Source organism: Tachypleus tridentatus, chromosome 3 (genome assembly GCF_004210375.1).
Source record: "Tachypleus tridentatus isolate NWPU-2018 chromosome 3, ASM421037v1, whole genome shotgun sequence".
In the NCBI taxonomy this organism is placed as follows: Eukaryota; Metazoa; Arthropoda; class Merostomata; order Xiphosura; family Limulidae; genus Tachypleus; species Tachypleus tridentatus.
In genome coordinates this window covers 82,273,118-82,299,365 of record NC_134827.1, presented here as the reverse complement: position 1 = coordinate 82,299,365, position 26,248 = coordinate 82,273,118, and the positions used below count along the sequence as shown (strand labels likewise).

Here is a 26,248-nt window from a genome sequence, read left to right as displayed (position 1 = left end):
ACAAACAAACAAGAATACCAGTTTCAGACAGCATTTATACTCTGTTATTGAAGAGAGTCAAATCAACACATCATGCAAAAGAAATAACTCATACTCCCAAAGCTTGGGAAGCATGCAATCAAACCAAGGAAAAGTTCATGCAGATAACTTAAAAACCAGCTCCATACAGAAGGCAAAGATCGTATTTACAAAAAAAGCCTGTGCTTTTTAAAGGCAATCAAACCTCAAAGTAAGTTACATGAAATGAAATGAGCTATGAAAGAAGGCAAATCTCACATATACACTATATTTTGGCATTTCAACAAGTTTATGGTTGGCATAAGAATGAGAAACATGAGAACATCAGTCGTAAATGTGAACATCAAGAAAGACCTTCATGCACAGGTACTTTAACCAATATTACCATGATAAATGCAAGAACAGTTCAATCTATAGCAGTCCTTATCTGAGCCACAATTAGATGTAGTTATGAAAGTCATATTTAGCTTATATATTTAAAAGGCTTACAGAAACCAACCCATTAACCTTAAGTGTCACAATATTAATTTATCTGTGCAACAGGTAGCATCTTGAAATATGGAATAATGCCTTTATCGAATCCTTACCTAGCCCCATGAACAATTACTCATATTAACTGTACTAAATCAACCTTCAAAATGTATCTCAAGACAGCTGGTATGGGTATTAAAGCTTTTATTAAAAATATAGTAGAGACAAACATTTTGACCTCCTTAGGCCATCTTTAGGTTAACAAAGAAGATGACCTAAGAAGGTCAAAACTTTGTTCTGTACTTTATTTTAATAAAAGTTTTAATACCCATACCAGCTACCTTTACATAAATTTTTACGTCAAGTGGGTTTCTAATCATGACGAACAACCTACAAAATATCACTTGCAAAGTTCCAGAGAAGGCTGTAGCTACAAAGCTTATCATTAGGTGGTTATTGCAGTAGAAGAGAAACCTGAACCAACAATGCTTCTTAATTGGTAGTTGTTACATGAGAAGGCTTTGAAGGTGGTTAGAACACTTTGGCAGAAGCTTTAGACCTGGAAGATGCTTATGACAGAATCTAACTGCACATTCTTCCTAATAAAATACTCAGAACAGACATCAGTGTAATGTGTTGTAGATGTACTAATTACTAGATGTATTGCAAAGCATGAAACTGATACTTAGACTTGGTAAACAATGGATCACCATCCTCAACCAGTCCTCTTCATCATCTACATTAAGGATCAAGCTCACCATGACTGTCTAAACCAGTGGTTCTTAACCTTTTTCAGTGTTTGCACCCCTTTCAAATCAGTAATCATTTCTCGCACCCCCTGGAAACTTAGGAAACTTCTTCTTAGGAGAAATATAAAGCATACTCTTATTAAAAATATAGATTTGCTTTAATTATTCATGGGCATCCTCGCACCCCTTGGGAATCATCTTCGCACCCCTGGTTAAGAACCCCTGGTCTAAACAGATGCCATGAGCTAACCTTTGCTGATGATATCTAGTATATAGCAGAACCTTAAGCTAAGCTGAAATTGAAAGCAAAATGCAATGATTTTTATTCCCTAATACAGAAAAAACATAGTTTTAATGGGATCTGTAGAACAGTTTATACATAAAAAGTAGATACTGGGCAGAGTATGAAGTATAAAAAGTCTGTCAGCACTTATTTGAAGACCATGGTGGGCAATCACCCATTCTCATAGTCAGAAATTCACAGTGATGAGAATACAAGGTCAGAAATTATTCCTACACCAAATATATTGAAAGCACTGGTAAGTCATTATCATCTCTTGAAGCAACAACATTCTGCATAAGGCTGGTGGAGTACTGATGCTTCCACAAGCATCACAATGATGGAGCTGGAAGCCATAAAGCAATGTACAATAAACAGTGTGGGTCACCAACAAAACAGTTATAACTGACTGTATAAAATTCATAGTGGTTGGACCCCAGATAAATGGAAGAATCAAATCGATTATCTAGAAAGATCATTACCTGAATGTATGTGCTAAGTCATGCAGGGGTAAAGTTACACAGTGAAGGTAAGAAGTTTACAAGAGAAACCACTTTTTTGAAATCCAGCTTGCAGGTTACAAAAATAACAGAACACTCTTCTACTTCCTACACGATATACATACTCCACATAATGCACAATCCCTGGAATTATCATATGATACTCAACTAAACATAACATTAGTTATTCTATTATGAAGAAATATAAGTAAATGTGGAAGGATAATTCAAGTATTTACAATTGTTTATGGAACATTTTACAAATATATCATATAATAATGAATCATAAATCACTATGCATCTAAAAATGTGTAAAATAAAGTTGGAAATAGTAAAGTTTATTGTACATGTACAACTTGTTAAACGTTTAACATTACAACTTACTTGAATTATCCTTTTGATATTTAACTCAGAACTCAACATACATTTTACACTTATGACAAATGGTTTATAGAATAATTCTCTTAAGTACAGAAATTACTGTTACACACACTTTTACACAAAATCTTTTGATTCATTAAGTATACTGTTCTCCTCGTACTGAAGCTACAAATTGTTAAAAACTATTTTAATGGTAATGTTTTATGATAAATTAAGGTCTTACCAGAGTATGGTTGCAACTAAAAGACCAATGCCAATGCAATCTATGAAAACCACCCAAAGTAAAAACTTCAAAAAACTCAGAAAATGTAGATGAAGAACAAAAGCAAATCCAACTGATGACACTGAAAAAATAAAAAAATTTACACTTTACTTTCGTGATATGTGAACATATATCACTTTTGTGATTCTTTATTCGTGGATTGTATACCACACATGAATACAGAATAAAAAAGTTATTATGAGATATTGATATGGTGATGCTTTTTTATTATACATATGTACATGTCTGCACATGTAGAATCCACATTAGGGCTTCCAATATTTTTTTTTGCTGTGTTACCATGAATGCTAACAGTAGTATCATAGATCAGTCTAACATCTATATGTTTTGGTCACAGTTAAACTCCCAACTAGTTAAAAGTGAAATGCCACCAAAGAAGTATTATGGCTGAGGAATTGAGTTACTGTCCTGCCAGAGGAAGGACATTCATAGGGAAGGATGACTAGGTAAAGCAAAGAAAACAGCAACTTAAACTTTTGACTGGTCTTAGGTCATAGTCCACTGAGTCCCACTGCTGGAAACATCATATGGCAGACTACTTAGTGCCAATATTTTGCCCCTCCAAATATTAATGAAATGTAATCTATGCTACAAATTTATTAACAAATAAAAAACCTTTTCAACTACTTATAAGAAAAAATGTGCTTAAAATAAAAACATAGCCATTCATTTCAATATGTACAGTTCCAACCACATATTTCATATAGCACTGCTGGTATCATCAATTTTTTACTCAATAACAATAGATTAAGAGTCACATTATACCATAATCATGAAGTAACTACCTTGTAAAAAATGGAATAATTATCAACTATAGAATAAAGATGCAATGTCAACAGAATGTCCAAATTTCAAATTCGAGTTTAACCAGCAAATTTTTAAGTATGTACAAATGGTCTTGAAACTTATACCTTACCTTGTGTCAGTTTTTAACATGGCAATGTTTTCTTTCAACATAATATATAATAAAATTAACCATTTAAGTAAGAAAGTAAACAAAATGACATATTTATTTCAAAACTTTTACAATCTCATATTTGATTATTCTATTTCAGTTAGCAACATCACTTTTTTTTCTCACAACTCATGCACTGTATCAACAGATATTAATAAAACAAGTTTCACTCTACTCATGACTATCTCCTAATTTTAATCATAATTATATATACATAACAGCCATTGCACATTCCTTGTACTTGTTGATGCTTTTTTGTATGCCCCTTTCCCATCATTAATACACCACCATCTTGTTACATCAGGAATTCTGAAGACTTAGGAATAAGCCACATATCTGAGATTTTCTTTAACGAGAAAATACCAGATAAATTTAGTTAGGCTTAGTGAGTATGGTGGTTTATGACACAATATTATAATGACTCAAATCATAATTTACTGAATATTATTTTTATGTTTGCCAAATTCTTACAATGTACCTAAAATAATGGCTACTTGATATTTCTGATTGCTACTGTGATATATTTTAAATAAAAAAAACATTATTACTGTTTTCAGTGATAGTAAAACAAGTTTTAATTATTTAATTATCAACTTACCTGATTTACACAAAAGCAAATGAGAATTACTACTCATTTGAAAAACAAATAAAATGGTGAGGCATGATTATCTCAACATTGGTAATTGCCAAATAGGAAATGTTTAGATTATCTTCAAAAAGAATTTCCTCCAAAACCTTTACCAGTGAATTTTTTTTTTACAATATGCACAAATAGTGACCACTTGTGAACAACTGTTATCATCTTACATTTAGATAAATATGTTTACAGTATGCAACATTATTCATATTTCTTTTTGTTTGGCTCCCAATTCACAGATGCCACAGTTTAGTTTGCTATCTAATTAGTGTGTGGAATAGCTGAGATTCCACATGATGTCACAAAGTAGTAGTTTACTTTCCTCAAACACAGATTCAACTTAACCACAACAATCACTACCAAAATAGTATGTATTTGAGGCAGATTATTAACTCTTTATACCCATAATTTTTTGCACATTCTGCCTTTGATCTGAAATTAGTTTCAAAACAAACAATGCTTAACAGAACTTATGGTGTATTTATAAAAAATGGATAATAACATGGTTTGGATTAGTTTTCAGTCAGAGAGACATAAATGTGATTACACACTGTTTCCATCTAATTGATAAATCAGTATTTTTTGCTGGATGCTTGCAGCATTCACTCTGATCTAAGGAGTTTATAAACAGTTCATGTTTACTAAGATAAATATTGATGTATTTCTTGACTGATAGTTTCTGCCATCAAACTGAAGACCAAACTTTACTGGTGTTCTATTCCTAAACCAACTTACCAATAAGCCAAACACTCAGTAGAACTAGGAAAGCTGGATCATCTCTTGCAAACTGATCTTTTGTTTCTAATAAAAATAAAAATATGCAAGTTTTGGTAACTACTTTGTTATATAATGTAATTCTTTTAATACATTTACAGTTTCTTAATCTCACAGGATAATTAATAATTTTATTTTTCTACCTTAATTTTATGTAACTTTGCAAACATTATTTATAAGTAGCCTTAATTACATTCATGTCATTCTCTGCAAATTTTTCAATATAAGCATTCAACTTGAGCTGCCATCTACAGGCAACATCATCAAAATATTATAAAACAATTCTCATTTTGCATACACAATTAAACCTATTCTACTATGGAAATTAGTTTAAAACTTATCAAATCATTACTTCAAAGCTTTTTGTCACACATCATATCTATCATCAAAATAATTTGATACTTTCTATTTTACACAACAGACACATTTGTGATTTTGTGTGACCAAAAACCCTCATACTTACAATATACAAGCCAAAATGTTGACCATATTAATTTTCTCCTACAATAATTTGAACCATTTTTTCTACATTTCTTTAATTTTCATTACACTGTAGCTGCATTTTTGTTATGTACTGACAGAACTATTCACTAGCACCTGAAACTACTGAAGGGTACTGAAGTTCAAAGCTAGCACAAACTGAGAATGCAATGTGCATGATGGTTTGTCCTGTTTCAAAGCTGCAGTATTAGTATCTTCTTACTTCTTATAATACATTACAATATTGTAATGTAATAGCAGTTCCCTATGCAGAATGTTTGGGGAAAAAAAATTGTTCTAATTTGTGAGGAAAAAAGCCAACACATAATGTACAAAGCACAACCAGCATACAAAACATGCTAATGCCAGGAAGATGTGCAGACATGTATCAGAAGATTTATTTAAAACAGGTGGTATGAAACCATATGTGGAAGTAATTCTACATGAAATATAGCTAAAAAAAATTGCATAGTTGTTCCTATAAAATCCACACATATACAAAACATTATACACCATAAGCAGCTGTGCTATAACCATATAAGCATAATTTTTCCATATTACACGTTAGGGGCTTGACCAAATCCTCTCCAATATCCCTTTACATATACATGAATAGGTAAGAAATATAATGTTAAACAAATACAATTTTGTGTCTATGATTGATCAGCTGCAATAAAATATGATCTTTGTGTTCTTATTCTTGTTTTGCACACACACACATGAATGGGCAACATCTGAAACACTGTTTTATTGTAATGAAGCTTGTGACAATGAATATATGCCTGCAAAGTGCAAACATGTATAAATATATGGTGTTTATCAAATGGAAACAATTATAAAGTAGGAATCTGTAGGTTTCATAAACATCTTATTAGTGTTTTTTATATCTATCAAGTACGTGCGAGAAAAGTTGTGTGTGTTAGACTACGATATTTCACAAGCTTTAGAATTATATTTAGTATTACATTTTTGCTTTGAAACCACAGTTTGAATTAATATATTTAAAGTACTTTTATTCTAAGAAAGTAAGCATTACTTTCATGATTTCTTGAGTTAATGAACAGGAACAATAAGAAAGGTTTGTATTATATCTATAGTTTGGTAAGTGAAGTACAATTAATAGCTAAATCATTTCAATGCACATAAACATATCACAGTGGTATGCAAGTATACTATGTCTGTCTTATCTCCTTACTTAACATGAGATTTTTAAAATTTCTGTAGATACTGAGTATATATTCTTAACATAGAAGGTTCCTCTCACCATAATTTCCTGCTAAACTGCATCATATGAACTATGATGTCACATAGACTTTCTGATAGATAAGATCATTGTAAAATTGAGTATATTGTATGCATTTTGTTTTCCCACTAACAAGTCAAGAAATGCTTTAAAGATAAAGCTTAACTTGTAGTGAGGGTGACTATCAGTCATTTTGGTAGTGTCCACTCTCTGAGAAGAATGGCATTCGTTTTTAATATATAGTGCCGTGTTTCTTCACCCTAAAACCAACCAAGACAAAAAAAACTTAACAGATTTGTACAGAATGATTTAATATTACCAATTTGCTTTAAAATGTGCCAACAGCTATCCAGTAAGAGTACTGCATAATTCACTTGTTTCAAAGTTATTGTTAATTGTGTAAATACTGTTTCACTATGTCACACACTGCAGCCAGTCTGTTTCCTACAAACATGGTCAAGGTTGAGATAGGTTAGGTTTTGCTATGCAAGTTAATTTTTGGTGACTTTTCTGTTATTCTGTAGCTCCTACTTTTGAGAATACCACATCCCATGTATAGGCTACACTTAACACGCTGGCTCCAACATGACCCACCAGGGAGTCATAACTGTCTTCCAGTAATACTTGCATGATCCACTGGTGAGTCATGGTCTATTTCCTTTTTGAAGGGCCACTTACTGTCTAGTACACAAGAGCTATATATACTCTTCCTACAAAAATTAATTGTAAAATGACCAGTGGAACCCTGCAAAGTATCAGCAAAATAGGCTTGGGAACCAACGTGTTAAACTACCTCTGCCAAAAAGTTTTGTTAATGTTATTAACATATAAGAAATCTCAAATGTCTTTAAAAAGAATAATTGCAATTTTGGTAGTAAAATTAATATTCAGTTTTATAAGAAAATGGAAAATTCTGTTCACGCCATCAGAAACTGAGTATAATTTAGTGGTATCAATACTGAGAACTTTACCTGTAACATTCTGCTGAAAAATAAACGGACTAGGTCTCTTCAGTAAAGGGTGAATCTACTTATACTCAGTCGATTATAAAGGTGTCTGATCCATGTAATCTCAAAACCTTTCTTTTACTTTATAATAAGTATTAAATAAAAGTGATGGTATACTAACAAGCTTGTGAGAATTAACATCTTCTACTAATGAAAACGTATTTTTATTGATATTCACTTCCATCAATCCACCCACATTAGGTTTTCCTGATTTAGTGCTGCCCTCTGTATGCAACTTTTGCTCCACACTATCCTTAAGCTCCCATCTAATGTCACATATCTCGGCCAATGGTTAAATGAAACAACCTTCTACAAATACAAGTATGATATTTCCTCCTAGTGTAGTTGACTATCTCTATACTGATTGTTCAATCTTTACTTAATTAGAGATTATGCAAAAAAGTGGGATATGCGAGATGTGCTTATCCATCAGAAATATATTTTTAATGTTACAAAAGTTAACTTTGGTAGCACACATGACCTTTTCTCACATCTAGCTAAAATCTCATCTTGAAGTGGTGGAAAGATAGATGTAAAATTTTACTTAGATGATCCTCCTTCGATGAACCAACCAAAAATACATCATTCCGTTACACCTACTCTGTGACAACTATGTGCCCATTTTAAAAATAGCTCTTTTTCGTTTATAGTGTAAAATGAGTTCTTTCTAAGGACTATACATGTGTACAGGGGACAAAACAGTTAGGTGGGTTTGATTACCAGAAAATGCTAATCAATATAGAATTTAACTAGTATTTAGCAAATACTGCTTAATATCTTTTTGACATTCATAACTTTAACAGATTACGGCAACTACATCCAGCACAATTAGTCTTGTCTCTTTGTAAAGACATCCATTAATGAAAAAAAGAGGTAAATGGTATGTTATTATTCTAATAATACTTTTATTCAGCTTCAAACACTAATATTCAATTGTACCATACATGGAATCTCATGAACAAATTAGCTTCTGGTGTATGAAGTAAAATTTCAAAACTGCAAAAAATCCCAAACACATGTTTGGTATTTCTTGCAGTTTTGTTACAATATAATGCAACATACAATTAACCAGAAATAGAAATGACTTGAAGATATTGTAATTGAATATGGTTACCACAAACTGTTTTTCAAATTTATGTTGCTTATTTCTTTTTTATGGTTAGACCTCACCATTCTTTTCACAATTTGGTCTCCTTGACTTATTAAAGTAAAAAGTGCTTGGAATAAAGCACATTGCTACACAATGTGCTATCTGTTCTCTGCCAACCATGGGTATCAAAATGCAGTTTCTAGTAGTGTATCATACCACTGGATCATTAGGAGGCTTTAAAAGGAAAATGTCTAGTGACTTTTGAGCAGTAGTTACCCCTTTTGTCATGGGTTTCCTTTACTGTGCATGTTACAAGGTTTTTGTGAGCTATATTTAAAATTTAATTAAACTACATTTTATTTGTTCATGTTATACAAATTAAAACAGCATAAAATTGTAGGTAATAATTCATATGTTAACAGTACACAAATTTTAAGTTCTTAATTTTTATAAAGCTATATTAAAAAAAATATTCAGAATATTTCGTTATGTGAAAAATGTAACACTTTTCTCTAGCCATCCTCTCTTCTCTAGTTTATTTATCACCCCTCCAAGAAATATGAAATTTTAATGTCAATTACTTAATATTATCGTCACTGTTAAAGAATAATTTTCATAGTCTTCAATTTTGTTTTCTAACAGAGTTATCAAATAGAAAATGAGATTCCTCTCACCACATTCACCTACCACATCCTCTCTTGTAGCATTTGTCAATAGTTCTCTCTTACATTTAATGCTGTATTATTTTTAACCAATAGAAAACAGAGAAATACAAGAGATACTGTATGCGAGCTTACAAGATACATTACACTTGACATTATTTATTAATTTGTGGTAGTCTATGTCTTAACTCACACATTTCCAGAAATGTGTAGCATTATTTGGCAAGAACAAAGTTTAATAAAATTTATGAATTTGGCCTTAACTCAGAGGTCTTGACACACATAATACTTGGGAGTTATAATAACAACTCACTCTTGCCTCTATTCTGCTATTTTCTGAATGTTAATATTTTCCTTCATTTAAAATGTATTTCTAATAGTTTCCTCTACTCAAAGTTACACTTGTTCTCGGTTTGACTGCCCTCTGATGCACATATCATCACTCTGCTGGCCCTGAAACTCTGACCTAATTCCATGTGTATACCACACACTGAGCTGCATTTAAGAATTTAAATTAACATGTAACAGTACTACACCACTAGAACAAACTCATCTACAGCAGCTGACTCCCCCCCCATGCAGTCAAACCCAATCTTCACTTCAAAATGAGGCATGAAAAATGAGAGAATTCTTTGGGAATGTGAGAAGAGGTATGTATCTACTGGAAATATATCTTTATTGTAGGAAAATATTAACTTCCAATAAAATACTTATTCCCACACAGTTACAACTAGAATCCCACACTAAGCAGTTAGAGAGACTGGTGTAAAATTACCTGGATGACCACCCTTCAAAAGTATTTGAAGAACACCCACAATGTGCCCTTTTATAGAGAGGAAACACTTGTGGGACACCACATCTGAACCAGATGTACTTTGTTGATGTGAAGCCAACAGGTGTAGTCTCAAATTCAAAGGGTAAGGAAGAGAAATAGGTATATCGTGGTTAAGATGAATAAGATTAAGGGCAACTCTAGTCCAGACCAGTAGCAAGGAAAGGGACACAACTGATCCATGGAAGGACGAGGGTCTGCAATCACTCACCTCAGGTCGAGAAGTTCCAGCTTTGAGAACTGAGCCATCATTCACACAAATCGAGCATTACCTGCAGAAAGGATCCCTAAGAATGTACATCTGGATGACATCAGGAAGTGAGAAATACAAAGTAGAAGGTCAGTTCTAGTCCAAAATAAATTGGCACTGGAAATGTAACATCCAGTCCATAGCAGGAGGAAGTTACCAGCCTAAAGGACTTACATTGGCTGGTTCAATTCAAACCAAAACCAGTTGCCCAGGAACTTGACATCCAGGTTGCAGCAGAAGGAAGAGGAGCAGTATCTAGAACAAAACATCAGATTCAAGGCAGAAGGATAGTTATGCCTTTTACACAAGCAGAATGCCATCACCCCCTTCATGAGTGAAATTGTGCATGCTCAGGAGCTGGCAAGTGATAAGGACTCCCACACTGTTGGAAGAGAATAGAAGAAGAAATGCATCAGAGTGAGTGCAAAAATTTGAAGAGTAGACTATTCCCAATTCCAGCAATCTCTTTCTGCTTTACTCATGTTAGTCTATAAATGTATGGTCTGGTATGGGCACATGTATGATGCAATAAACCATAAGGAGCAGTCTTGTGGAACACCCACTTCAACAGTGAGAGTGATAAACCTTATATATCTCAGTGTAGATTCTGGATATTGGTATATCTGGAAAGGTACCACTCACCACAAAACAAGATCCATAACATATAAAGCAAGCCCCTGAAAAACACTGAAACAAACTTACTCAGAGTTGTACAGATGTATGGAGAATGGCTACAAGAGCAAGATGATATCTATTTGTGCAGGAAATGACTGTGGAATTAGTAAGATTCAGAAGAAAAGGACTGAAGGACCACAGAAGGGTGCTGTGTATGACATGTAACAATATAAAGCATGAACTGGAAACAGGAAATGATCCATATCAGAACAGATGTAAATGTTGGATATGGAAGGAGAGGAAACAGAGATGAAGGTAAAATCACCTTTGCAAACAACTGATGTTTTGGGAATGAAGAAATTGTCATAATATAAAAGGGCATGGTAAATGACCATGGGAAACAAGTCCAACTTGTGACATCCACAAGCTAAAAAGAAAATATATATCTTCAAAAAAAAGTGATACAAGGAACATGAGTCTAGCAGTTTGAAGGGAGGAAGGAAGGGAAAAGGCATGGAGAACAATATTAAAATTCTAGCCCACAATTTATTGGTAGGATAATGGAGATGCACAGACTGAGAAAAATGGGAAAAGATGAAAGGTAGATACCAGAGCCACCCTAAAGTCTGCAAATGTTGAAACAAAGAGCCCCATGACAAACAACCATATAAAGATCAGATATTTACGAAAGGATGGTAAGAATCCAAGCCAAATACGCCAACAATGGAATATTCTCCATTCACGCTGATATGCAAACACAGATGAGAAGCAGAGTGAGGCAACAGGGACACTACAAGTGTGGATAGTCCTGAACCCTTCATAAGGGACATGACAAAGGCCATGCATGAAGCTGGAGTGTGGAAGGAAGAGATGAAGCACCCCTGAGTGAGGTTGCAGAGGAGGAAAAGGTAATGGAGGTAGTTCCTTGAGAAGGAAGGAGGATAGAAACTGTGGTTGTGCCAGCCAAAAAGGAGCCACATAAAAGAGTCAACATGGAATGAACTGGATGAGTGAAATGACTCAGGTAGAAGAGTATGAGAGGGTATATATAAGAGAAAAGGTCCTTCCAATCTTGACTAAATACATCCACAATCAAAGTCAAAGGAGATGGAACTGGGGACCACAAGAGGAAGTTTGGTATTTAATTCAGTGGTATATGCATACACCTGAGAAGTATCCCACAGAGAACATTAAAATCGGGATACCTGGGGCTGAGAGGTCACTCCATTAATAGAATATTATCAGAATGAGACACATGAACCACAACAATACTGAGAGCAATTGGTAAGTGACAAACTAGCAATTCAGTTTGATGGCTTTGAGCCCAGAAGAAAATCTCTAAAGTGCAAAAACATAAGGATCAAGATTAAGTGTCCCTTTATCAGATGTTGTAAGAGACAACTGTCAAGTTATCACAATGAATCGTAACTGTTATGCCACGCAGAGTAGGCAGAAATTGAACCATTACCCAATGAAGAGAAAGAAGTTCCAAAAAATTGGCACAAAGACTTAACTTCTTTTGGAACTAACAACCCAACACCTCCTATGTATTGCAGCACTCTTGACAATGAAGCATCTGTGAAGATGTGGATATTGAGAAGAGTAGGAGAAATACAGTACCATTACTGTCATGTTTTCCCAGTATAATCACCAGAAGAAGTTGGTCTGAAGGAAAGCAGGAAGGAATATCTGTAAATACAGAGGGTCTCTGATAAGTTGCTATTTATCTTGTAGTACCCCACTGCAAAGATCACTTGTGGGCATGGCTTAGGGATAGGAGCATCCAGTGATATCCTGGTCCCCAAACAACACTCACAGTCAGACAATATGAGTTACAAACAAAGAGAAGGTTGCACTCAACTGGAATGCAAGATGAAAGATGCCATGAGAATGAGATATTGAGTAGGATTGATAACAAACTTATCCATCCTGATAATCCAACCCACCCAAGCTGCTTCTCTGATGAGAAGTTAGGGAGTGGAATATTGCAAAGGATGGAGCCAGAAGAAGCTAGTTCTCCATATAAAAATGGAAATTGAACCTGTGAGAATGTAGGAATCTGAAAAATTACTGAATTATCTAACAGAAGGCATAGGGTGCTGATGCTAGCCCAAAAGAAACATCACGGAATTGATAAACATGATCCTTATGGTTAAAACATAGATATTAATACAAAGCTCAAGCAACATGAATGAGAAAGATAAGTATTGGACACATGGAATTTTGTCCCCTAAAGCTCTGTAAGAAAGGCCTATATAAGAGACAGGTAGGATTACATGGTGAATCGAGACAAATCAATGAAGCTAATCAGATGAGAGAAATCAAAAATAGGGTGCCAATACCTGGTCCTCCTGGGGATGACAAAAGGCAGGACTAGAATCCTGGAAGCACAAAAGAAAACTATTTGATGGCATCATGAACAAGAAGGTCATGGTCTGCTTCTGTGAGACATTGGTAAGAAATGGATCTTTAGCAAGAAAAAATAACTAAGACAAGGGATAAGGCAGGAGGTCTGAAGAAAAGGTTGAAGATTCCTTGTGATAAAACTCAAATTACCCAAGGATTTGGTGAATGATCATATGTAAGTGCATGAGCCTCTGCAGTATAAGGGGGGAAAGGCATATTAACTCCCATGTGTAACTGATCTGCAAAACATTTGGCATGGATTCCAATATCAGAGTATGGGGAAAAATGCAAAAACGTGAAACTAGAAGCTGCAGATAATAATGAAGGGGCAGGACCAAAGACATAGGTGACAAATACAAAATACAACATACTTGTTATATTATATCAAAAAATGGTGATTGAGGTCTAGGTGCTTCAACCTCATGAGAATATGACTGCACATCAAAGAAGGGAGAGGCTGTCCAATCCACATTATACTGATCTAAGTTGTCAAGTAAAAGAATTGCTTACAGATAAGAAGATACCTCAGCCCACGGAAAACAAGTGGTCTCCCAACGAACTATGGCCAACATTTCCTCTGACTATAATGCAACACCTGCAGCCATCAAAGCCATAATATTACATAGTGAATTCATACATATTTTGATTGACTATCAGTGACTGAATGATAAATAGAAATCACAAATAAAGAAATCCAAATTAATAATGGATTATAAACAATACTTTGAAATGTGAAAATCAGTAACTGAATTTTTATCAAGATGAGCTGAAAATGAAAAAAAAATGAAATCAAACACTAAATCTTAACACTATTATGTCAAATTAAGAAGTAAAGATTGGGTTCAGCTGCATAGAAAGAGTCAGCCACAATAGAGGGTTTGTCGCACTCCTACTGGTGGAGGACTGTTGCACAGTAATTTACATGCTTAAATGCAACAGAACATGTGGAATACTTGTAGAATCAGTTGGAAGTTTCAAGATTAGTGGCAAGCAAAAATTTGCACACCAGAGAACAGGTAAATAATCATATCAGAAAAAAACAAGTTTTACTTGTGTGGCTAATTGGGCTCCTGTATGATTAAGGCCCAAGGCTCAAGTCTAGGTGGCCTACATGTTAATGTAGTAATATGCCTTACCACTCTGGATACAGGGATGTAAAACTGCACACCATAATCTTTTATAAGAATTACTTTCAAAATTTAATGAAATTACTTTGACCTCAATTTATGCCAATAAGCTTGAAATCAAAATGCAAAATGAGGTTAATGAATCAAATTGTAACCTCAATTTATGCCAGTAAACTTGAAATCAAAATATAGTTAATATATCAGGTTTTTATACAACTTTAACTTCACAAAGATTTAGTTAAATTCTTAATCTTCTTTACTTCTTTATAACACACAACACTTGTTTGTCCCAACTTACTCAACTTAGATACACCTTCCAAGTTTTAATACAAATTACAAACTTACAACATATTGTTAAAACAATCTAATTTTATAGCCTCCAATCGATAATCTTGAAGACATAAATATAAACCAGAAAGTCATACTACATGACATGTCCTCCTATCATATATGCTCTTTGAAAATGTAAATAATTCTGGCATTTCTTAATAAATTATTTATAACCAACAAAAATAGATGGTTTAAACTGACTGAATTATAAAAGGTAGTTCATTCTGATAGTTTTTGTATTATCCAGCCTACGAAATTTAAAATTGCTATCATCAAGACCTCCTTAACCAAGCAAGGGAAATATGTTAATGCATTTTATAACTTAATTAGAAATCCAGTTAAATCATAACAACTAAAGAGCATGGTATTCTTTGTGCATATTATAATATTGTGTTTCTAAATTAATATTTTAAATAAATAAAGACTCCATAAAGAACTTACAATAACTCTACCAAAAATTAGGGTTAACATTTACTGAGAATTCAACTGTACAAAAAGTGCTAGAGCCACATACAGGTATTAAATTTTCTTTTTTTTTTTATTTACATACTTTACTTATTGTTATGAAAGTTACTAAATATAAAAAAATAGAAACTTGTGAGATTAGATATAAAAATAAAGGAAAGAACTATTCAATAACATTTCTCAGTGAGATATGTATATTAGATACTTTGTTTTATCATAACTTCAGCCATACACTCACTGGGTGCTTATAGTGTTTTTGGATGTGTTTGGTAGTTTGATATAGTTCAAAGAGAATAAAAGAATGAAATTAAACAAAAACTGATATAACGTCTTACAAACTTGAGATTGTTTAAGGATAAATAACTGTAAATTTCTCTAACAAAATGCAGTCATTTTAGGGTTTAAAAAAAGTAATATTTTGTACTTTTTAGTAGTGGTTATAAAGTCAGTCAAATAAAATGAGCCAGTATAGTGTAGAAAAATAAAAAGTAGAGAGATTGTAGATGTTACACAAGTATAGGTTGAATATTATAATGTGAGAAAAAGGGTTTAATCTTAACATGAAAATCACTTTGCACTCAAACTTGTCATTTTGAGTCATAGTATGCTTCCAAGTACTCACAAACAAGATTTTAGTAAGAAATTCTTTTGAAAAGAATGATCAATTGTTTGTATACTAAAGACTTATAATGTTTACTAAATGCTTACCAAATTTCACAAAGACACTTATTACTTAACAGTTATAGTACAAGTTCATTGCTACATGTGGTTACAAAATTATCAAGCCTATATGAAGAGGGTTAATAACTGGAACTTTATCCAAAGTTTAGGAAACAATTTCAGCCACTTATAAACAATTAGTTATATAGTATGTTAAAGCAGCTTTGTTAGTCAATTAATAATGAGTACCCAATCTACAATACATTCAGTCAGCCAGTTTCTGTCAGCCAGTTAGTCAGTCCAATTCTGGGCTAGATATCTATATTAAAAAAAAAACTATTGAGAAATGTTATTTCTTTCTTGCATAAAAAATTTTTTATATAGATATAAAATATCACATTTCTTAAAATTCTATAAATATATAAAAATAGAGAAGTAACACAAAAAATAACTGCATCTGGGGTATGATAATGACCTGTTTTGGCTAAATAGTTAACATTTATAACATTATTACAGAAATGGTATGTTAGTAGGACTAGCATATGTTTGCATAATTATTTATCCGGGCATCTCCCCTTTCACTGAATCCAACAGGATACTCCATTTTGATATGATTCAACATTATTTTCATATTTTATACTTAAATAAGCTTTTCAGAAAACAGCCTACAATTGACTTTATTCATCTCTCTTCGTATTCAAACATATTTAATCATGGCTTTGCTTATTTCAAGCTGTCAAAGAGAACACTTCCATAACTTGGTAAGTTCCACATAAATTTGTTATATCTCTACACAACATGAAAATATACTGGTAATGTGTTAAAAAAGTAGTTTCAGTTGAAAGAGATTAAATTATAATTTCTGACACTGACCACTATACTTGGAAAAACCTAATAACTTTTTTTTTCATTTATTGAAATACAGCATTTATAATCATAAATGTTACATTCAATTTTGTAGTAATATTTGTTAAATGTATAATTTATTAGTGATAATAATTACAGCATTATGATGGTTTGTATGTAATATATTTGAAGTTTCAATGTCCTTTTCAACTCACCATTTAATAACCTAAAGATATCAGTAGCTCCACCCTTAAATAGTTAATTCACTGTATAATAACAAATAATAAAATTGACACAATATTATTCATATAACTAAATTAATTTAGGCTACTAATCAGTGAGTTAAAAAAAAAAGACTTATTTACATTTACAAAGTAACAATTATAAATTATTGTGTCTGAAGTCTGAAAAAAGTTTCTTTCTGGCTTTTATATTTCTGTTACTTTAAAAACTTTTTCTGACAAGCAAATTTTAAAGTAAATTTTGTGTGTTAATTCTATCTATATTTCAGTAAATTTTAACTGAAAAATATTTTTATATAAATATTTTATCATGTTTTGACATTTTAATTAAAGTTCATAGAGTTTTGTTTGCAAATAAACCATTTGTAGATTTTTTGGAATTATTTCTGCCCACATACTAAAAACAACTTCAAAACATTCAAATGATTCAAACTTTTATTAAATGTTATTTTTATGTTTTTTACCCAAAGTACATACACAAGTGAATCTGCTAAATGACTACTCAATTATTTGTAATTACAGTTATGATTTGTTTTAAATACAAAAGTTATTACTATTATTAGTGATAGTAAGACATGTAGGATTAGTATATATTTAAAAAAAATAAAGATAGTGGCAATCATAGAGTGGTATTTATTCAACATCAGTAATTCATTCGTCAAATAGGAAATGTCCAGAGTGTCTTAAAAAAACAAAAATTTGTGGTAAATATCTTAAAAAAAAACATAGATTTCTGCAAAATGCACAGATGGCAATCTTTAGAAAAGGTCTATCATCTAAAAACTAAGTAAATTGAAAATTACTTTAAAAAAAAAAGACAAAGCAATGATAATATTATTTTAGAATAATGCAGTGGTCATAAAAGTCATGAATGTAGCACACACCCTGTTTTTTACTTGTGTGTGTGAGGAGCATGTACTAACTGATCAATCAAAAATAATGAATTAATCCACTAATTACCTAATTAGCAAATATCACTAATTGCCCATTTAAAATGTAGTAACATTTATAAATAAAATGAAAGAATAATTACAAAGTGTTTATTCCCCAACAGTTTTTTACAGAGTGATGTATATTTATATGTACTGTAAGCTTGCATTTATATTTGGTCTCATGATAAGTTTTTTTATGGTTTATTTATCTTCAAATATCTTGCACTCAAACTCTAACACTAACCTCATTTAAAATTGGGTTGAAATTGAAGGATACATTAACACATCTAAATAAAAATTGTTTAGTTTTACAGGCAGATGTCCTTTTTTATACAGTAAAAACCATATTACATTGCCATTTGGCTAATAAAAAATTGGTAAAGTGTTAGAACAAACAAAGGTTATTAAAAACATATACAACGTGGGGTATAGTAACAAAAAATGTCACTTGTTAAAAGCATCATTGAATTTTTTTCATAAATAGTATTAAGTAAATAAAATAGAAAACAAGTAATTAGAGCAATTTAAATTTAATTTAGGTATATAAATCAAAAAACAATCAACTTAACTTCACACAGTATAAGAGAACAATGAACTCATAAAATGAAATCACAGGAAACACTTTCAGAGAGATAATGCTGAAGAGGAGATTTAGGAAGAAATAAATGGTAAGTACAATATGTTTCGAGATTGATGGGAAATATATTTTAAACTTATTTAAAAGTAAATCTTTCATTAATTTCATCAAGGGATTTGGTACTGAGTTGGAAGATGAGATGGTTTTCTAGGCCTTCTCATTTTAACTGATGACTAAGGCTTCCATGTTGGAGGTATCATTACAACCATGAGAATTAAAGTGCAAAGGGACTGGGATGCCAGTGAAGTCTTCTACTACAGATCAAAGGTGTTTATGAAAATGATCACTAAATCTGTGGGCTGTTTCTTTAATATATTGTTTATAATATTACACTGAATACAGTAAGTGATTCACTCTGACATGCAGGTGTAATGTTCCCTAATGCAGAGGTGAAATTACTCATTATCAGCAAGTACTAATATATTTTTTACTCCATGTTCCAATACATATGAGGAACTAGGGTTAGTTACTGTAGTGTTGTTTAAAATCTATGGACAAGTATAACAAATTTTTCTGGTTCAGCAATGAGTTCCAACAACAGGGATATCATTGTTTTGTGGCTAAATGTGTACAAGGAGGTATAGGAAATATTTCAACAATGATAGGCTCAGCTATAAGTAAGTCAAACTTTTTCCGTGTGATATGTGTTGCCTACCTGCTAAGGAGATAGTACATTAATATTAAAATGATTCTACATTTTATACTTTTGTCCTTGGATTAGATTGCAATGGTATTTGACATAATGCTTCACATTGAACATTTGTAATTAGAACCTCCATATATTCTAACACTTCAATGATTCTTTTTTGGCCCAATTTTAACATTACACAGTATTTACTGCCTAACAAAGAGTGACTACCCAAAATGTGGCACAAAATAAAAAGGTTTTTATTTAAACTTGTTGATTTATCCTTCATTTGATTTTTTTCTATACACATCATTCAAAACAACATGCATTCATTGAAACCAGCAGTACAGCATCATTACCTCTTTGTTATTGCTTAAATGGCATTGGTGAAAAAACCATTAATGCAGCAGCCATGATGTTTACCATTAAAACTACTGCAAGAGTTTTTAAAAAACTAGACTCTAACAATAAAATATTATTGGTGGTTTTAACCTGTTATCCACAGAAATATTTCTACATTTGAACTTGCAACATAAAATTTGAAAGAGTGCAAAAAGACAAAAGATCAAAGTTGGCCAGAAGTAGGTAGAACATATCTGAAGAGAAATTTCCCCCCACTTACAGCTGTTGGGTATGCAGATTTGCACAACAAACCTTTAAACGAGCTAACTAAAATATTTGACTATTTTCATTAACTGTAAAATATTCAAATAATTATATTTTGTTCTTAACAGGAATCTCTGAAATAAATTAAAAGTACAGAATACTTTTTTCGTATCTGTTTATGAACACAGATGCACAACATGAAGCAACCATAATTAGTAAATATATATTAACCAACAGCTTAATCAGTTATCCTTGTTTCTTAACACAACAGCATCATGAAACATACTTCCATAGCTCTATTAAGATAAAAGTTTAATAAAAAATGGCAATTTAATTTCTTAACATTATATCTTAACATAAATACATGTTTGCAGCCTGCTTCAACTAACAGCTGAAGATAACCTCAAACAGTGTTTTACAGGTTCACTCAATACCAATGCAACCACAAAACACATCTGACCAACTTTGACCAAGTTGAACATAATATGAACCTAGTTGGCCAGCCTTGCACATTTTCTTTGAAAACTCACTTTTGATTGATAAACCAATAAATTGAAAAACATTTCATTACTTCAGACTAATGTAGTGCATTTGTTTAGGTAGTTTACTCTTGTTTGTATCAAAAAACAATAAATCATACCAGTCTTATATATTGTTGGCTTTGAAAAATTATTTTTCACTGAAGCAATAAACAATTCAACACTTTAGGCCAGTTAATATATAGTTTATTTATTTATGTTTTATGTTCACTGTTTAATATTCTAATAAATAGAGCTAATTTTCCTATGTTATATACATACAGAATAGCACAAATACTGTTTCAGATACAGAAATATTTAGTTGCAAAATTAATTTATTCTTTGGATGCCCTGCAAAAAATATGGATTTTGTTTGATATCCATGATATTATCACTGTTGTTCTAACAAACCAGAATAAATTGAAGCTAGGTTATTTTCTTAACAGATTAGTTAGTTTTGAAAAAAATATTTTTTTGCACACCTTATCTCAGGAGTTCTCAAAATCTCCTAGCAAACAGCCCACTTAAGCAGACAGGCAATGTTCAAGGGCCAAAGCTCAGTTAGAAGAGGGATACTGTTTTAATATATTTGAGTCAAGACTAGTAGTAAACAACTAGTGACAAGTATACAGAATATAATATCTATAGTTAACTTAGCATCATTAGGTACTACAACTACAAGAAATGAACTCATGATATAAATAATATAAAAACTAATGGATAGATACATTGATATTTGATTTGTTAAGTTTTATACAATGAATACAAACTGTAACACTTTCAACTGAGTCAAACTTCAACAAATAACAATAAATCATTCAGGAAGCATGCAAAGAGATAAAGATAAATAAAATTTCACAATACATCACATCTATGCTCCTTGAGGAGACAATTTTTATCTATTTATTTTTATTAAATTTATCTTAATTTTTTTAATTTTTAATTTTAGTAACTTTGTTTAATAAAAAAAATATACTAAACAATAAGACATCTTGTATTTACTTCATGAATGTTCAAAAAATAATTAACATAGGTTTCAAACACACTTTAAAACAACTATATAAAGTTTTAAAAATTTCATTACTTACTACAGTACCAACTCAATAAATTCTACTTGAGAAATAGTGCCTTTTATAAAAAATAAATGCACATAAAGATGTTATAATCATCTAGTTAAAATAAAATTACTTTTCTATTCATTATAAACACACAACATTGACAAGTGTGAGTAGGTATTTTCAACTGCATAAATATTCTGATGGGAATAACAAATTCACTGATATCTCGAAAAAATAACAGCAGGATGTATTTGCTTTCATTTCTGGCCTCTAAATAACTATAGTTGGTGCACCTAATTAGTGGGCATTATGATATCCACATAAGGGTTGAATGAAAACACAAAATTCAGTGCACAGAGGCATCACATGACACAAAGAAGTGAAAACTGAGAACTCAAGCATTTTCTTTAAATAAAACTTCAAAGAAAATGCTTGAGTTCTCAGTTTTCACTTCAAAGCTTTTATAATATTAAACTTTGAATTATAAGCAATATTTTGATACTACATTTATTGATGTACATCAGTAATAAAGTTGAGATAAATATGAAATATAACTCTATAAAAGATGTGATATTGACACTTAGTCCCCAACCTTTGCACATAGGGTTAATGCTGGATTGTTTGGCAAATGTTCCAATACCAGAAACTTAACATGTTACTAAGTATTTCTTTTTGTATTCATGGTTAATGGATTATTTAAACTTTTTTTTTTCAATATATGGCCTCTTCTGCAGCTAAAGAAGTGAATTTCATTTGTAATGGTTTTTACTTATGATTAAGTGATCAGAGTTAACATGGAATCAGGAGTGGATCTTATATGCCTGTAATGACAGTTCTTTTTACCAATTTTCTGTAAGATTAATGAATTTTAAAACATCTGAACAATAATAGATCACATTGAAATCATCAGTTAAACCTAACATACATAATCAACAAGTGAGTGTAGGTTATAAACTAAAATGTTCTTAATTATGTGTATTTCATTTAACAACTTTGTTGTTACACTATTCAGAGTTACTTTGGAAAAAGAGTTTGATTAGTTATGTTTACATAATTGTTGCAATTATAACTTATTACACACAAAAAAAATCTAGAAATTGTAACAATGATTTAAAAGATACTAATTCTAATGGAAAGATTAACAAAGTGGCCACCCCTAAAATTTTAGTGTAACATTCCTAACTTGCTGTCATATCTGTAGTACAATAAAATACAAATAACAGTATGTTAAAAAGTTAATTTCTCTTCTCTGCACAGTTTCTTTATAAATTAAGATCTGATCTATACTTATATACTTATTTTAAGAATCTTATTTACTCAAATCAATGGCTATTAATTTTTCTAAAAACTTGTATCATTAATGCACAGAAAACTAAGTATGATCTACCACCAGGTAACTGACTATAGGTATAAAAAAAAGTACATGACTGTGTTATTTAAAGTTAATGCAAAAGTTATGATTTAGATAGTTATGAGGTGCAAGTGTTAAATTTATTATTTTTAGAAGCAATAATTTATTGCAGTTTTGCAACCAGAACTGTTTATGAATCATTTTTTTGTGAATTGGCATCATGTTACTTGAATTTCCTCAAGTACTTTAAGTGAGTATTTTTACATCACAATGTTTTGTAGCATTTAGAACATTCTATGCTTCACTCAGACAATATATATAAAATGAAGTTAGAAAAATATAAGTTATTGAAAATGAAGTTGGACTGCATGTGAGTTTAGCCACTTTTTAAAGTGAGTATGAGTTTTGTATTGTAACAGCAGCAGAGTAAAATTAGTGACAGCCTTAATCACTTTGTCATAACAAAGACAGGAGCAAAGTAAGACCCCTGAATCTCTAGAATGAAAAGGTACAAATATTATGTACTTAAGAACTGACAATTATGTTACTACTTGCAAAGTTCGAGAACAGACATGTAAAAAATTTGAATAAATGAGTCTTTTCTCACAGAGGTAAAGCATTAAAATCTTAGCTAACAATCCGTATCTGAATAGTACACAAGTTTTAAATTCATAATTCTGCAAGGAAATATTTCAAAAAATTCAGAATTTCCCCTTGTATGACAATATATTTTCTCCATGCATTATGTCTTCTCTATTTTTACCTTGAAAGAGTAAGAAACTAAATATAAATTACTCACTATAGAAGCATTATTTCTCCAACAAACCATAATTTTTATAGTCATCAGTTCTGTTTGGTTACAGAGCTATCAACAGAAAATCATATCATACCTGCCACACCTACTTGTTTCAGTTTATCTTTCAGATACATTAACAGTTTTCTAAAACATTTAATTATACATTACATATAACTGATGAAAAGGTTTCCATCTATCAAATGATGTATTGTATAACACTGTGTTCTGGACAGTCAATTTCACAAACTTAATGACTAGCTTGGATGAATTTGTAAAGACTCTTGTAGCACAGTTAGAAAGCTAGAAAAATTGTCTACTTTTTGAATGTTATTAGTCTATGTTTTTTGGTGCATTATTAAGTAAAATTATTTAGTGCATTACTATCATTCATATAAAAAAGTAGGCTTAAATGTCCTTAACAATCAATAACAAGAAAAAAAGAAGATTGGGTAAGAAGTTTATTTCTTTTTTTCATGTTTATTCTTTATTTATTATTATAAAAGTAACTAAAATGTAAAAATAGGAATATTTTTCAGTTAGTTAAGATTAGATTAGATAAAATAAATAATAATAATACCATAAAAATGTTTCACAACACAAGGCAAAGTATATGGGTAATGTAGTCCAATTATGCAACCTAACCTACACATACCTCAAGTGATTCGAAACTTACAATGACATGAATAGTAGTTAGACACAATTCAAAGTGCAATAAAACAGTAAAATTTAATTATAAATAGATGTATACTATTACAATCTTAAAACTACTTAGGTTTGGTTTGAAATTTGCACAAAGCTACTCAGGGACTATCTGCGCTAGCCATACCTAATTTAGCAGTGTAAGAGTAGAGGGAAGGCAGTTAGTCATCACCACCCACTGCCAACTCTTGGGCTACTCTTTTACCAAGGAATAGCGGGATTGATCGTAACATTATAGTGCCCCACGGCTGAAATGTTTGGTGCGACGGGAATTCGAACTCACAACCCTCAGATTACGAGTCGAGTGCCTTAACCACCTGGCTATGTTGAGCTACTCCATGATTGCACATCGCATAATAAACATGATTTTTCCCATTACCATATAAGAAAGATTTCCATTACAGAATGATGATGTCCTCTTCGTAAACGAACTAACTTACACGTAGTAGAGGACCTATTGTGAAATTTCTATTATCTTAATCACCTGGCCATGCCAGGCCAGCTACTTAGGATAAATGAATGTAGTTTCATGTTACAAACTGAAGTCATTCTGGAAAGAAAAAAAGTGATTTATATTTATTTTGATGTCTTTTTTGGTGGTTACCAGGTCAGTCAAATTGACTGATCCTGTTTTAGAGTTAAGTAGAGAAAATAATATATAAAGGTTTATTTAAAAAAACAACAAAAAAACGAATGTATTTGGAAGTTTTAGGGATTACATAAAGAAAGTTTGAGATTTTTGAGATGAGAAACAGCATTTTTAATCTTAACATGAAAACTACTTTGCAGACAGACTGTTCAAACCAAATATGTAATATATTAAAGAACAAATCTTTATTTTAGTTTATTAAAAATACTTCACTAAATTATATTATTTTTTGTATGTGAAAAATAATGTATGTCACAAAGAAGTGACATGGTTGGTCAGATTGACCGAGCTCATGTTAAAAAATTTAACAGAGGTTACATGGTGAGAAACTATAAATACTCTACAACAGAGCTTTCAATTAATGTTGTAATATATGAAAAACCATTTATCACAACTGTTGAAATTAGCAACAATTACAACATCCTTTTTTTTTCTCTGCTTGTACACAAGGAAAAATATTTGGTGCTCAAGATACAATAATTATTCCCAGGTATTTCAAATGAAAGGTTTTAAATAATTTCCTTTAAAACACTTTTCACAAAATAAATAGAACCATTAAAAAGAAACCAACATTCAAAAACCAGAATAATCTTAACCATTGCTTAACCACAACTTCCAAGAAGTTTTATTACTAACAGCTAGTGGAAAACATGAAATATGTACTACAGACTACAGACCAGCTCTATATAGAAATTTTCAGATCAAGATGAAAAATGGGGGAAACCAATTCTTGTTTGCCATTTCAAAAACTTGTTGGAATTTACGAAATGTATGACTACTACATTCATTTCCAAAAAGTTTCAGTAAATGCTACATTATACAACTGGGAAAATTTTATTCAAGAAATCTTGTTAACATATATTTAACAGCAACTTTGCAAACTGAAAATAGCAGTTACTTTTCTTTAAAAACACAAAAAAACATCACACAAAATTATTTTTATTGAATGGTTTTCTTGTTGCCAGTGCAACAATATAATTGCAGATGAAACCTCACAAATGGATATATTATTTAATATAAACTAGACATAATTTTCCAGAAAAGTGTTTTACAAGAAAGGCCAATTTGTTC

At 31.4% G+C, this 26,248-nt stretch overlaps 1 protein-coding gene across 7 annotated transcripts in view; it reads right to left on the bottom strand.

Moving 5' to 3' along the window:
• The window catches only part of Unc50 (Unc50 RNA binding protein), an 83,184-nt gene that overhangs the window by 30,425 nt on the left and 26,511 nt on the right, over nt 1–26,248 (bottom strand). For 6 of the 7 annotated variants that reach the window (XR_013026524.1, XM_076495273.1, XM_076495274.1 and 3 more), the window contains 2 exons: nt 5,010–5,075; nt 2,623–2,743 (listed from right to left, as the gene is read on the bottom strand). Coding sequence is in view for 6 of the 7 variants with exons in the window: in XM_076495273.1 (XP_076351388.1) it covers nt 2,623–2,743; nt 5,010–5,075 (187 nt within the window). In the remaining variant the exon portion in view is untranslated. The remainder of the gene's footprint in view (nt 1–2,622; nt 2,744–5,009; nt 5,076–26,248) is intronic. The other variant, XM_076495277.1, reaches the window with a different exon arrangement.